At 40.3% G+C, this 15,904-nt stretch overlaps 1 protein-coding gene across 1 annotated transcript in view; it reads left to right on the forward strand.

Annotated features, from left to right (window-relative positions):
• The first annotated feature begins 307 nt into the window (after positions 1 to 307).
• The window catches only part of rapgefl1 (Rap guanine nucleotide exchange factor (GEF)-like 1), a 48,266-nt gene continuing 32,669 nt past the window's right edge, over positions 308 to 15,904 (forward strand). Inside the window, exon 1 of the mRNA XM_053515386.1 lies at positions 308 to 1,397. Coding sequence (XP_053371361.1) covers positions 1,004 to 1,397 — 394 coding nt within the window. The 5' untranslated portion in view covers positions 308 to 1,003. The remainder of the gene's footprint in view (positions 1,398 to 15,904) is intronic.

Raw genomic sequence — 15,904 nt, forward strand, 5'->3', positions numbered from 1 at the left:
GAAGACCTACATTTTTATAAGTTTAGAGGCAAATTCAGTCACAACTTACAAAAAAAATATTCCTTATATAAGGTTAATTGTAATTAGCTAATTATGAATATAGGTCGACAAGGCAGTGTCTTTTACCTGTTCCGCGCGCTGGCGGTCACGTGGTTAATCACGTGTCTAAGATTTGACGGTTGGGGGAGAGCCTAGGCTAACCGAAGCTCCTCCGTACAACTGCAGAGGAGGAGGAGGAGGCGGAGAGACGAAACGAAACGGAGTGGCGCTGTTGTCGCCTTTACAATACACACACACACACACACACACACACACATATTCACACAACACACCCCCGTTGGGTGTGTATACTGCATGTAGGCACGAAAGGAAGCACTGTGCTTTAGTTCGCATCGAGGAGGACTGAGATGAGCAAGCGAAGGGCGGAATGAGTACAGGAGCGCGGTCGGATTCTCATAAAGGCGGTGTAGTGTAGCCCCTTCACCCGCAGCTTCTGTCACCCTTCTGCATCCTGACAGAGGAACACGGCGCCGTGCTTCTATTACACGCTTCATCTCCATTTAACAGAGAACTTGTTTGATTTTCGAGCATGGCATGTGTTGTGCTAGGATGCAGTGAGTGAGAATCGCCGCCTCTCCGATAGACACGACCTGCACGACTGCAGAGGACAAGACAGGGAGGGAGCAGCTGGCCCTCTGCACAAGCGTGTGCTCCTGGATCTCTCTCAGTCATAACGCGCACGCCCTGAGACTTCTCTCTTCACTCATCAGCGGGCAGATCCACTGATGGCTGTGTGTTCATGACCTGATCGCGACAGGGAGTGTGTGTGTGTGTGTGTGTGTGTGTGAGAGAGAGAGAGAGAGAGAGAGCAGCATTCGCGAGGGGTTTTGTTTTGCTTCACTGTAACTGAGCTACGATGTAAACGCGCGCGCTTTTCGTCTCGCTGTATTCGTTATCAGTCAGGATCGACGCAGGGCTCTGAATACGTGCTGCCTTTATCAAAATGCCGGCTGGAATGAAGCCTCTAGAGAAGTTCCTTAAGAAGCAGACGAACGCGCTGACTCGGGCCGGTGGTTTCGGAGGAGAGAAGGCGGCGGCGGGCACGAGCGCGGCTCGGCGGCGCGCCAGCCTCTCGCGCGTCGTGCCCTTCTTCCGCGAGAGCTCGCCTGAGGGCGGCCCGGCGCGCGGCGACGTCTTCAGCCCCGAGACAGAGGAGGCACCGTGCTGGCCGTCGGCCGCCGCTACGGACATCCGGAGCCCGTCGCTGTCCAGTGACGAGCAGAGCTCCGAGGCGAGCCTGGACACGGGCTGGACCCCGCTTCCCGCCGACACGCCGGAGAACCTGGCGCTCGCGCTGCTGGACAGCGTGGCGGGCAAGCGCTACGGCAACTGCACAGGTACGGCCATGAAACACACTAATGATCAATAAACCACCATTCCCACCAACACCACTGCGCACGTGACATAGTAAAAACCCTCGGCATTTTCAGGTTCCCTGAACTCACCTGTCAAGGCTTGTTTTTGTCACAAGTCACACGTGAGATCAAAAATGGCACAGGCAATTAGTCTATCAAAAGCAGGTCAAGTGTACAGGTGTATGTGTGAGCACACACACACTACTAATTGTTTCTGTTCTTGTGCAATTTTCAAGATTGTGTCATTGTATGACACACACACACATACTACTAATTGTTGCTATGTTATTATGCAGTCTTTAAGATTGTGCCACCCCCCTCCCTTTTTTTTTTTTTTTGCCAAAACAGACCACAGGAATAACCCAGACTTTATCCTGAGTGTGTTTGATAGCTCTTAGGGCAAAGTGGGACTCCTCACTGCAGCACTACACTACTCTGGAGCTTACATAACAACACTGGAGTTCACATGCAAGCCCCAATGGATATGGAAAACTACTAGGGATGCACTGATTACACTTTTTTTTCTATTCCCAAAACAATACTCCCAGTGTGCACTGACCTTAAACACTGATGCGAGCCCACTTGAAACATTAGAGGTGTGACGGTGCTGTGTAAAATATCTGGTGGTGTCTGATCGCATGCGTGCAAGGTCTGTGTTTTGTTGTGAGTGGGTGGAATCTGGAAATTTGTCCAATCTAATCTCGTAATGATCCAGCATATAACGGCAACATCAGTCAGATATTGAGGTATTATTAGTGCTAAATATCAGATCTGTTCATCCTTTTTTTTTTTTTTTTTTACAAAAACATTGATTTTATATTTTAGGTTTCCTTTGCAAACCTAATAATCCAGAATACGTTTTGCTGAGTAGCTTCAAAACAGAGGGGATAGCAAGATGGCATGCAGCTCGTTATTTACTTATTTTGACACCCAGGTCATGTTACTGGCTGCACCACAAGAGTTGAATCATTTACAACAAGGTTGCGATGTAAAAATCACATCTTAATTATCATCAATTTAGCTGTCACTTCACTGAGAACGAGTACCAAATATTTGTTTTGGATGAGAAAGTACCCTAGTAAACATTTTGGACAGCGATTGCATGCAGATTTATGTTTAAACCGGGTCTTTCCTGTCCGCAAACTGATTAGACTTCGGCAGAGGAGGGAATTTCGCTTGTTATGCGGGGTGATATTCCTCTGAGGTGCTTTCCAGGTTCCTGTGAAATCTATCTGTCTGTCAGCAAAGCTTTACTTCATGTATCATCACCGCACAAATGTCTCCGACGTTTCCACCACTGAGCTGCTGCTGCTCAGTGCATCTGTTTTATTTGCATTGTATTATTGTGTAACTAGTGTAACTGAAAAAAAAAAGCCACTTTTATTCAATGATGCAGATGTTATTTGAACATGGGCTAAAAGATTAGACTCTCACTGGGGTTGTCCAGGGGGTTATTGAAAAAGTGATTGCTCATAAATACAATCTTGTTCTCTTGGTAAACTCATGTTAAAGATACATAATTGGCTTTAAAAAAGTCCTGATTTTCACCTTTTAATGGTTGACGTTTGCACGTTCAATCTTTATTTTGACACCCAGTTCATGTTACTGGCTGCAAGAGTTGAATCATGTACAACAAAATCACATCTTAATTATTGAGTTCAAACTGTCTGTCTGCCAGCGTAGCTTTACTTCAAATCCAAATATGTGCACAATTTCCTTTCTCTGCTTTTTAACCTAAAAGTCAGTAGTGATTTGCGAGTGCTGATCCTCGTCAGTTTTGTTGCTGCAGCACCAAGTGCACATGTGCAGTGAAGTGTTATGAAGACGTAACCATGGAAACAGTGGGACCCTGAGAATGATGGCAATGCATGCAAGCCTGTCTGTGGGAAAGGGGCTACATGTATAGATGAACAATAAGTAATTTCTGCTGCTACAGTTTGTTATTAGACTCTCTTTTGCATGCAGATATGACAGTAAATGAGAAAAATAAACACCCGATGGCTCTGTTGTGGACTAGTGCATTTTTGTATTTTGAGACAATAGCAATGTTCTGGAATGGTCTGTTGAACTAGACTTGTATTTACTGCACTTGGAAAAAAACAAAACTAGGAACTCAAAATAGAGTGATCAAGTGTTGGAATTTTCCAATAGGCACATTCTCTGGAGGCCCCTGTGACCCTCTGAATGCATGCTTTGACCTAGACTTTTATGCATGCGCTGTCGACATGTTTGTCAGGTCATGTCAAGATACTTGCTAGGAATGTAAAACTCTGGCTCCATGTCTCCCTGCCATTTGTTGTACTGCTAAATATTGCAGCAAATCTTGGCAAATAGTAAATGAAATAAAAATTAATAAATTGTAGGATTGAAGAAGTGAATTGTTTGTAGCTAGGAGTTCATGATCATGCTGTACATTTCTGGGAGATTAAAATTATATCTTGTATGTGAAAGTGTCTACGCTCTGTTTCGCATGGCTTAGTATTTTCTATACAACTGAGAGCAGCTGCACATCCAAGGCAAAGAATCTGTCCCATTTGTGATGATGTACTTTGTGCTTTGGCACTTTCGTTCGTGAATTTTGACATCATTTCAAAAAACTGTGGCTACAGATGGCATCAGGGTTCTAGCACAGACTTTCCCTTTAGCTGTACTTTCACATATAAAGCAGGGTGCCATCATTTATGTGCTGCATTAAACCCGAGTCAGGTTGGTTGAACCCTTAAAATGTCTCTGATGTTTGCGACCCTGAGCTACTGCTTCTCAGTGTGTCTGTTTTATTGAAAAAGGAAAAAAACTACAAGGTAATCAAACATTATTATTCAATGATGCAGATGTTATTTGAACATGCAGATTTGCTAAAAGATTAGATTCTCACTGGGGTTGCTCTTTAAGGGGTTAATGAAAAAGTGATTGCTCATAAATACAATCTTGGCTTCTTGATAAATTCATGTTAAAGATACACTTTAAAAAACAAAAAAAAAACAAGAAAAAAAACCTTAATTTATTTATTTATTTACCTAAAGTATTCATCACATTTTAATAGCTGACGTTTGCACGTTTGTCCCATGTCTGTTTACGTCTGTTATGTATTTGTTGTACTGTCTGTTTGAGAGGTTTAAGAACATTTGAAAAAGTGCTGCTAATCCTGGTTTAGGCTACATAATGATGCGTCCTGAGACTGAATCTGTCAGTCTTGACTAGCTGTCTGGAGCAGTGGATGTGTGGATTAGGGACTGGGGTGTTGTAATGATCTTCGATCATGAAGATAACGTAGCCTACATCCGAACCACTGCCACATCTTTAAATAGTTTTCAAGCCTTTATAGGCATCTAGCTGTAAAAAAAAAAAAAAAAAAAAAAAAAAAAAAGAAACCCAGAAAATTCAAATGACATTTTTTAAAAACCTGTTTCTAGAGAAACTCTTTATTAAATATACATATTATGAGGTTTGTGTTAAAAACGTGATGTGATCAAGTGAAGTTTGTGCAAACACTGCAAGGAGCTGTAATGCACACAGCGGTATTATCATAAAAGTTATCTATTTGAGAGTCCCACAGATGAAGAAGTGAGAGATCTGGACATAATTAAAGCACTAAAATGTTGCTGCATCACTCTCGTTAAAGGCACAGTTCAGGTTTTTCCAAGTCTGTCATAAATCAGTTTTCTCCTATTGTGACCTCATATAAGAAACCTATTTCGCAGATCAGTTGCATTTGCAGCAAGAGTGTAAAAAAGGGAGTTGGAGGTTCATCACATTGTACAGGTATTTCAGCTGGTAAAGTATTAACAGACACACTTTGTAGGAGTTCTGAGACATATGTTCAACTACGTAATGGTGAAATATCGGACCTTTAAAGACCACACGTTAATTAAATTTGATTTTCTTTTATAGACGCAATTCCTAAACCTTTTTTTTTTTACCTTCTGGCCTAATTTCGTTTAACAGAGCTGAGGCTAGTCGATCAAGGCACAGCATCTAAGATTCGAACCTTGACTGAGATTGACTAGTTCATTGTTCTCTCTCAGTGTTTACACTTTGCCTTATGTTGATGTCACACGAACGCACGGTATTTCCCAGGCTAGCATGTCAGGACACAGGTTCAAAGTGAAACCTTGGGAAAAACTCTCAGCACAACTGACAGCTGAACGAGTGACACACAGTAACATTAGTACAAACTGGCACATGGACTTTCCCTGCTATTCCCCTACCCCCACCCCCCACCACTATATATGTCAGTTTCTGTTTCTCGTGTAGTAAGGGGTGTGTTCCGTTTCAGGCTTGTCCACACAAAGACGCTACCTTTAACAACAATCACGGATTAAACATTATTCCCTGTGTGAACTGTAATAACTTGTCGTGATTTCAGATATAGAAGCCATTTTGTTGGCTTCACTAGTGCAAGAGTGAGCTCTACGTCGTGCCTGTCCCTGACAGCAGCAATTAAAGTGTACACTCCTACACACAAGTGTTCAGAAAATAGAGCAAACAACAATGCATGCCTAATTAGCGTTCTGTGTTCTGTGTTTACGGTATAGAGCACATTGCGCTCAGCTTTACTGTAAGTGATTGTGACAGTATTGCTCGTTTGTTAGAATGATGTCATCGTCTATGTCCTGGCACATTATTTCACTATTTATTTATTTATTTATTTATTTTTTCCCCACGAGCTGGTGGGTAAACCCAAGAAAGGAACATGAAACAGGTTTTTTTTTGTTCTGCGCACAGGAAGCCTATCGAGCTGATTAAAGTGTTTGTGTGGCAGGTGATGGAATCAAGCTTTTAATCCTGTGACATATAAATGAATATACTCTTAAACACCCCAACGATCGTTCCATCTCAGGGGGTCAAAAATGTTGGAGACTAATGTAATGGATAGATGCATTTCTAAAAGTAGTCTCGGGTGTCAGCACTTTGTAAGGGTGAGAAGTTTGTCCCCGGACGAATTTCAATACAGAGGAATCATCATTAACATAACAATTAACATAACAAACTATTTTTTTTTACTTCAAGAGAAAAAAAGAAAGGCTAGTGGGGGGAAAATACTGTTGGCAGTTAAAGAAACTAAGAAGTGAAGATTTTATTGTACTCTGAGACTTGAATCGTTTAATTTATTCATTTTATTTCATCATTATATTTCTTCTGATTCATTTTGATCAGTGAGAAGTGTTCTGGGCTAGGGAGCCATTACCAAGGTGTCTCACTTAGGCGTAGTATAGGATACTCGGGCATGGATTGAATCAGATATGGAAATCAGAACCAATCTCATCCTCTAGAACACACAGCGATAGCTGATGAAGTAGTAGAACTGCTCTTAACGAAATATCAAGATAATATTAGGCATAGTAGGTCCTTTTAAACATCCTTTTTTTTCTCTTTTCGTTTGTTTTAATGGTGGCTCCCAAACCTACTAGGTGCATACTGCCACCTGCTGTATTGGTGAGTTTAAATACACAAGTGTACCCAAGTACGGAGAATAAAAATAATGTGAATGCTGGCCAGTGGGCCATTGTTTTTTTTTTTTTTTTTTTCGTTGTATAACGTCCTTTGATCTGACATTTAAACTGTTAACGGCACGTTTTGCACAGCATTTTTAAGTAGTCTTTAGTAGTTTTTAATACTTAAAAAACCTGTAAGAAATCTAGCTGCTTGAGGCAAATAAGACATTGGTGATATTAATTAGGATTAAATAAAAAATTGCAACGACAAAAAACCCAAATTGAATCAATTCAGTTCGAATTTACCCATGATTCACAGCGTTAGAGCACAGCCATGTTTATTCTGGGAAAAATAACCCAGTTTAATAATCAGAAAATATCAATAATGCACATGCCTCTGATGGACCTCAGTTGTGCTTTATGCAACTTGACTCGTACAACTGCCGCTCTGCCGTGGCCTTGTCGGTTGAACCGAGGCTCTCCGTGCGGCATCTTTCGGGGAAAAAAAAGCAGAAAACACCCCAGGCGCTTCTGAAGGAGCTTTTAGAGAGCTCTAGATGGCAGGAGAAAGGGAGAAACACTAGTGGTAGATGAGAAAGTGGTGGCATGGGCCTGCGTGGGAGAAACACTGTTTTTCTTCTGAAAAGAGTGAGGGATTAGGAAGAAATGACTGCCCACTCATTGGCCTTCCCTCAGAGAGCTTTTTCTGACATTATTCTCTCTTTCTCACTCTTTCTCTCTCTCTCTCTCCTGGTTAGTGATTGTGCCCACTCGCTCTTTACATACCCACGCACCTGAGATGGAATGGAGGCCCTCAGGGGCTGCTGCTCCGACCATGTGCAATGTAAATGCGTGTTGCTGTATGTTTTGCTCCTGCTGCTGCTGTTGTGTTAGAGCATATACTTATGCATGCTTAGGTATTAGTGGGAGGTATTTCTGCATTTCTGACTCATGTTTATTATCCGAGATGTTTTTTCGAAGCGCTGTATATCCCGTTATATGTATACATGCTCTACTGCAGATGTGCCTGTTTGTGGGGAGGGGGGAAGGCTTCTCTTTGGGTATAGCACTCGTTCACATGGTAACCGGCACTTCTTCACGGAGAGGGTGAGGAAGAGCGAATAGAAAGCGAGGGAAAGGAAAGGTGAGCTGAGCGTAAAGCCTAAAGAGGAAACCAAACATAACGAAAAAGGGGACACTTTTAAACTCTTCAGCACACACACACACACACACACACACACACACACACACACACACACACACACACACACACACACACACACACACCATCATATACACACACACACACACACACACACACACAAACGGAACTGCAGCGAAGACAAGCCGGAGCTCAACCACGGAAAAACACCACGTGAAGGCTGTTTGAAGTGACAGCAGTGGTTGCTCTCTTTTTGCCACCCCATTGCCACCCACCCACCCACACACACACACACAGATGGCCCAAAGCTTGCAGATCAGTGCCTCGACTGACAGCCCTAATAACAGCCTATAGCCCAGTAGAGCTGCCTCTCCGGGCTGAGCGAGGAAGAGGGATGTGATTAGAGCATCGTCATCGCCATGACTAAGAAGCTGTCAAATATCTGCCATAGAAAAAAAACAAAAACACAACTGGATACAAATGATCTGACTATGAAAAATTGAAAGGAGATTAAATATAGGGAAACACACATGCTTAAATGTATCTCGTCATGAATGCTTCTGTGAGACATTTGTGAGTACTTTCCTATGCACTTGTGTAGCATTGAGTTTCATTATTGTCTAATAGGAATCTGCCCGGTTTGTAATATTGTTTTCTGCCCGTCAAAGAACAGTTATGTAACGAAATATGGTGCAGAAGTTTACACAAGGCGAGATATCTAACAGATGCTACTTTATTGCGAGAAAAGCAAAATCATACAAAAAAACTTAGGCTAGTTGACCAATTTACTTCCATTCGGTTTTCAGGCGTTGTGATTTTTTTTTTTTACATTCGATTCATTATGACGAACGTTTATCGTCTGTTATATCTTCTTACAGGTTTTGAGGTATTCAAATAAAATCGCAGCCTCACATAAAGCTGATTCTGTGTGATCAGTAGCACACGCACATCCGAGTAGAGCAACCTAAAAATGCTTGCAAGTTCAAATCCAGCTGCAGCCGTCTGTTGCTGGGAGTCTGTGGAGCAGACTGGCCGTGCCTTCAGGGAGGAGGGGTGACATACTTGCATTCAACCTGCTCACCCAGTCGTTTCCCTTAATGATGCATAGACAGTTCGAAAAAAGATGCTAGCGTCACGTGTGTAAGAGGAAGCATGTGATAACTCTGTGATCTCTCCCTGGTTGGTAGCTGTTGACTCCTTTTCAGTTGGGTTTTATTTGTGATTAAAATGAGGTTTCACTCTGTCCAATGTCCTGAACCACTTTCATTCTGAAATGTGTTTGAGCGAGAGAAAGTCCTGTGCCCTTGTGCAGTTTGGAAGAAAATGTAAACGTTGTTTAATAGTCCATGTTTTATCATGAACATTCAGTTGAGGTTCCTATTAGGGAAAAGTTACAAAAAGTAAAAAAAAAAAAAAAGGGTATTGCCGTATTAGAAATACTGTGTAGCGGTGTGAATACCTTCCAGATGCACTGTACATACACTGACCAATAACTCACTGATTCTGTCAGCATATTAATCTGCTTTATCATTATATACTTACCAGTTCTATTTAGTTATAAAAACAAAACCCTACATTAGCTAATATATAACGGTAGCTAGCATCTTTTATCACAGTCAGCTAAGTTTCTGGAATTGCTAACACATTGGTGCTTTTATTTGACCTGTGGACCAGCTTAAGATTTGTCCAGCTATGTAGAGTGAAGCATTTAGTGCAAAGAACATTTACGAATAAACCGGAATATTAGAATTTTTGGAAGCTCATCCGAAACCACTTAAGATCTGTTGAGCGTCGTCAAGCCGTAAGAGATCATGATGAGCGCATTAGCGAGTCTTATCATAAATTGTGTTTTTGTTAGGACTGATGTGCTGGCAGTGAGTCACTGGTGATAACACACAAGGATGTTCTTGTGTTAAGTTACTTAAATCACTTACTGTAAGAAGTGCTGATGAATAATAAATAAAACCCTTTTTCCCCCTGAATGCTCATATAATGTACTTGACTGACTTTTTCGAAAGAGGTCAGCGGTGCAGGTTATGGGCTCAGCGTTCACTACAGAGCAGTCGCATGTCCTTAGATAAATTATTTACATACAGTAAATGCTGCGATGGGTTAACCTTTCCAAAAATGTACCAGTTGGCAACTTTGATCTAAAAATGACTTCATATAAATTACATGTTCATTTATACACAACGTCTGTTCCTTTTCTCTAACATGATGGCCCAATGCATATCGAGGCTTGATGAGTGAAAGAGCATTGTTGTTTTTGATTCTGAAGCATTCAGGGTTTGTCAGTACTCGTCATTAGAACACTAAAGATAAAGACACTTTGCTTGAGTCTTCAGGGGAAACCAAAAGAGGAAAGTAGGGCATGTGCTACAATAAGAAGGTTGCTTGCATGTTGTATAGAAGTACAAGGGGCGTCAGGTCAACCCGGGACTTTTCATTGTGCAGAATAACAGAACACAATTATGTGAGTAAAACTACATGTATTTTCTTGTATGTAATCCCCCTGCTACACTAATGCACTTATCCCAGCGTTTCACTATTGCTTGGATACCATCACAATAGAGGGGTTTTTAAGTACACCAGAGCCATGATCAGATTGCCTGCTTCACGTCTGAAATGATGGCCTATCGGGAACTCCTTAAATGGCCCAAACTTGTAGAAATGACTCTGAGCGAGGTCAGAGTTGTATGCGGGAAGTGGCAGTAATTCCCAGTCAAGATCATGCGTGCAACTAGGGTGGTGGGCTGTCTGAGTTTGTGCACTGTCCTGGAAAAACAGAACGTTTTTCCACTTTCTGAATGTTCACGTGAGATAAACGTTCACCACTGTATGAACATACACCTCACTTGAACCATTGATGTTCAAATGTTTTACTTTGGCTAAAAGTCTAATCACTATACTTTGCTTAAAGCCTTCTATAAATGTCAATCGTTTTTACACCTTCATACAGTACATGATAAATTTCATCAGAAGTCCCAGTTCCACTTTACCGCCTTTAATAGATTAGGGGAGTCCCGGGTTGACCCTCGTGAGAAAAGTGTCGGACACATAACCGACATAAATGTATGTTTTTTTTCATCTTCTAACACAGCAGATGATTTTAATCACTCTGGTTAGACAGAAAGGATTTGATATGATCTAAGATCAGGTGTGGTTACTATTTTGATGCTCTCACATGTTGCCTTTGACCCTGAGAAACTTTCAGATGTAGTTTATTTCGAGTGGTGAAGATAACCGTGAACAGTGAAATTCGAGTGAAAAGTCAATGTGGGTTTTTTTTTTTAAGTAAGTATGATCGATACTAACCTTGAAGCTACAGTATCACTGCGAGTGCAAATTCATGCCCACAGTATGTGAACAGGTGTGTGAAAATGTGCACTTGGTCAGCCGTGGTCTGGTTTGCATGGGCGTGTCTGTTAGTTAGTGCTGACGGTGTGTCAACGATACAGGTTAAAGCTTCTGACAGCATACAATATTACAACATTCACCTGTGCATTAACGTGTTGCATGTCCGTTTCGTTGGAAAGAGCAGATTTAGAGTGACGGTTCTGACTGCCTTCTGTAAGCCTGTGTGGAAATGAGGCTGGGTGGTGTTCCTCTACTTAACCCAGGGGCCCTTGTTTTTTCGGTGATTTTTATAGTTGGTTTAGACACTGACACATAAATTGTATGTGGGGTTGGGGAGGATGGGGGGATTTGGGGATGGTAGGGTCATGAAAAAAATGTCTACATATATGCAGTTAGGGGAGTTTCTCTAAGTAAGTTTCAGTTCTCACCCCTGTTATAACTGATGAAACAGTCATTCCGTCACCAGCACTCTCTCTATTTCACACCGTGTCTCGCTTTGGTTTTCTTTCGAACGCTCAGCCTGTCAGTCCACCAATCAAAAACTTCAACACCTCTACCCTGAATAGGGCTGCGCCTAACCATTATTTTTGTATTAATTAATCTAATTAATCTATTTTTTATTATTTTATCACAGATAGATTAATGATCATTTTTTGTTTGGAAGATTAATCATTTTATTAACTTGCCAGTAAATAATAACCACAGCTTTGATGTTTGTTCCCATAAAAAATTATTTAATTTACCAAAAACATTTTTTTCTCATATTTAAAGTTTTTTAGTCAAGTCCATGGGCATGTGGGACTTGCAGACAGTGACAAGATTTACATATAGAAAAAAATTATTTTATTAAAAAAACCTCGCACACATCTTTTGCCTCTGAGTGAGAGCACGGAAAGTCACAAAATAAAAATATAGTCGTAATCGTAATCACCACCCTGGCACACCATACAACCTGTATGCTTTTTTTGCATGTTAAGACGCACAAAAAAGACCTAGGAAAAAGCACCAAACTAAGATGTTACTCAATATGATGTCACTCAATATATTTTCACTTTTGGACATTATTAGCCAATTTTCAGGCATATGTTTTAGTGTGATTCTTTTTAAAAAAGAAAGCATCACATTATGACCACACTTAATATGATGTCACTCATATTGAGCTTGTTTAGGTTACCATTATGACATAATATATTATATAACTAAGGAAGGTATTTATCCACGTATTTGCCATATGTTTAAGGCCTCACGTTGGCTGAACTGTTTGAGATATCCAAAATCCCTTCGCAATTTTGCATTGAGATAATATTCCAATACTCTTGAGGGTTGGTGGCGATCGTATGAATCCCCGAGGAGGAGTAAATCGGAATCTACAAAAACAACCCGAAATAACTGACCGTACTGATAAGTTAAGCCCATGACAATAGTGAAATTGTTTAGTTCAATGATATCTAGATGTGTTTTACATAATAATATAATATATATAAATAAAAATAATAATCCTTAGAAAAACAATATATATCATAGTGCTGATGTCATAGTGCTTGGGCCCTAATCAGTGCCATTTTACCATATAAACTTATAAATAATATAATAATAACTAATAATCTATGTAGGAAGCAATCAATTAAAACTTTACCTCCATGTCACTTAGTTTAGAAGCGCATAAACAAACTGTTTACAATTCGCCAGTTTGATGGAAAATGGCGTTAAAAGGCTAGCTGTTAGCCTCCGAGCTGGAAAATCTTCACTCACATGCATTTCCACCAAACATTCAGATTAAACTCATTCTAATACAAACTCAGGCAGACTGAGGGAGCGGGAGGTCTCGAAAGGAGTATCACATGTCAAATGATCAGGTTCAGATATTTGGGGATAAAGTCCTACATTTCATTAAAGGCCGGCTAAATTGTGACGCACTGACACACTCTAGTTACAGACAACATAGTTACAACATATTCGGCGTAACCGACTGCAGCCCTAGTCCTGAAGACAACCGTTCTGGAAACAGTTGCAAGCAAGACTCTGATGTATGTTAAAAAAAAAAATTCCCTATAGTTATATGTTTTACAACACATTTTTTATTATTGATCTGATATTATGTGGTGCATCTACGGCACAGGCCGCTGTATGAGCTGTTACTATAGACATAACAGCATATTGGAACAAGAGCAGTAATTTGAACCTATTGTTCACATTACAGTCATAACTACTGTTCCGTGTTAGGAAAATAATGCACAGCTTTAATCAGTCTGAGCATTCAACCACACAGTGAGTGTAATTTCATATAACAGCGCACACCATCGTGTTTTATTCCTTATGTATGATAGAACTCATAGTTCACAAGTTATTCGGCCACTGTGAAATTGTCCACAAGTAGGATGTATTGATATTTTTGCTATATCATCTACATTTACATGTAGATACCAGACAGAATTATGGGATTGCCTTTGTCGAGATGAACACATGCGACAACCATGCCTTCAAATGAATCTAATTTAAAGAACAATAAAGGAGAGGTGTTGTTGTGCTGTCTTCCAAATAGAGCTGTGAATCATAGGTAGAGTGTTGATTTATTTCAATTCAATAGCACTAAAGTTAACCGTCTGATTTATTTCGGGTCACAAACACTAAAATTTACACAGTCTGATTTATTTCGAGTCAATAGCGCTAAAGGTTAGTGTCTGATTTAATTCAAGCAGCTATATTTCTTTTCCTAGGTTTTGGAGTATCAAAAACTACTTAGTTATTTCACGAACGTTAAGAAGCTGTGTAGTTTATGTTTAAATGTCACATCTCGTACGAAGTGCTTTTCCCCCCTGCTAATCGTCCCTCCACTCCAGGCTCCAGCCCAGTAGGTGGTGGTAAAGCACCAACCACCAATAAACGCCAAAAATTAAGAGAAAGCGATGCTCTCACAATACAGGAATATTTGTAAAAGATTTGAGCGTTTTTTTATAATTTATTAAACAACACAGCACTACTTTCAAACGAAATAGACATTATCTTACCAGCATGTCTTTTGATCACTTACGCTGCTCAAAATGCTGTATGTAACAATATCATGTGTATCGAGTATGTTTCAAAGGTGACTAGATCCTGGTGCGTGTGGGGTTACCATTACCTGCGAACGGAGTGTGTGGTCAGCTTTCGAAGCTTCAGGAGCCCTGATGTCTGTCATATGCGCTGTGGCTGTAGATGGGTCACAGCCTGATTCAGGGTTTTATCCGTGTGTAGTGTGCATTGTAGTGTGTAGACGCTCTGCAGTCTGATCCAGGGTTTCATTAGCTACGAGCTCGGCCTGATGTACCCGTTTCTTTGCTCTAGATGACTCTGTCTATTGTTCCATTGGGGAGGAATGCCTGTGACACGATCACAGTGTGACATAAAATTAGTAGGACAAAACAGCCGATTATGACACGGATACACCTGCTAAACAGAATTTCTAGTCAATATTTAAAGTATATACATACCAAAAAAAGCAAAAATATACTATTATAAACAGGGAAAGAAAAATAGTCAGATGTATATAATATTAATAACATTATTATGATAATATAATCATATATTTATATCATAAATCCAGTTATTCAAGGTTTTCTTTTCCTGAATTGTGTGTGTTTGTTTTATATATATATCTTTTATATACAGTATATATTATGTCTGCTCAATTGTATTAGTTCCTGTCTTATGTAACAGCAGTAGTGCTAAGTCATTTCTTCCAGCACTCACACACAGTTATGAGACCGGTGTGATGCTCAGAGCGCCGCTCACATCCACGATCCCCCCCAGAGGCCTCTACCAACTGGGTTAAACCAAAAAAAAACACACAAAAAAAACGCTATTTTAGGGAGGGATCTTTTTAGCTTGAGGTTATAACTTTCTTGAAGGTGCCTTAATATTTAGTAAGATGTGTTAGTGGATGTTCGATCAGGATGTTGCCTGATCCGTATTGCTTCGCTTTGCTCAAAGTCTTCATGTGTTTTCATATTCAGATTTGAACGCAAATGTGTGTACTGTAATTGTTGTTGTTGTTGTTGTTGTAGTAATGCCATGGAAAGACTGCAAAAACAGAGCTGCTGAAAAAATAGAGGCTATTTTTAGACACCCGGCGAACACGGATAACAAAGTCGCAATTTGCGGAAAACATAAGCCTAATTATCTTCTGAACCAACTCCTCAACTAACGAACTAACCCTGTTGACCTTTTTGAAAGGTTTTCTAAAATATAAACAACCCTGAGTTCTTCTACTATTCACATCTGCATGCACTTGCTGTTTAATTCCAACAACGTGTTTAAATTTGGTTAAATCCCTAATATTTTTTAAAAGATCAAATCATGATACTTGAGGTTTCTACAATATACAATACTCACCACAATCTTTAGTTAATTAAAAAAAAAAAAAACTAAACTGAACCTCCGTCAAAACAGTAGTATAAAGGTCGATGATTATATACCTGTACAAAATGTATACAATAATCAACCATAATATTAAAATCAGCTCAGGGTTGGGCTCCCATTGTGCCACCGGGGTGGTT

The sequence above is a fragment of the Clarias gariepinus genome, chromosome 16 (assembly GCF_024256425.1).
Source record: "Clarias gariepinus isolate MV-2021 ecotype Netherlands chromosome 16, CGAR_prim_01v2, whole genome shotgun sequence".
Lineage (NCBI taxonomy): Eukaryota > Metazoa > Chordata > Actinopteri > Siluriformes > Clariidae > Clarias > Clarias gariepinus.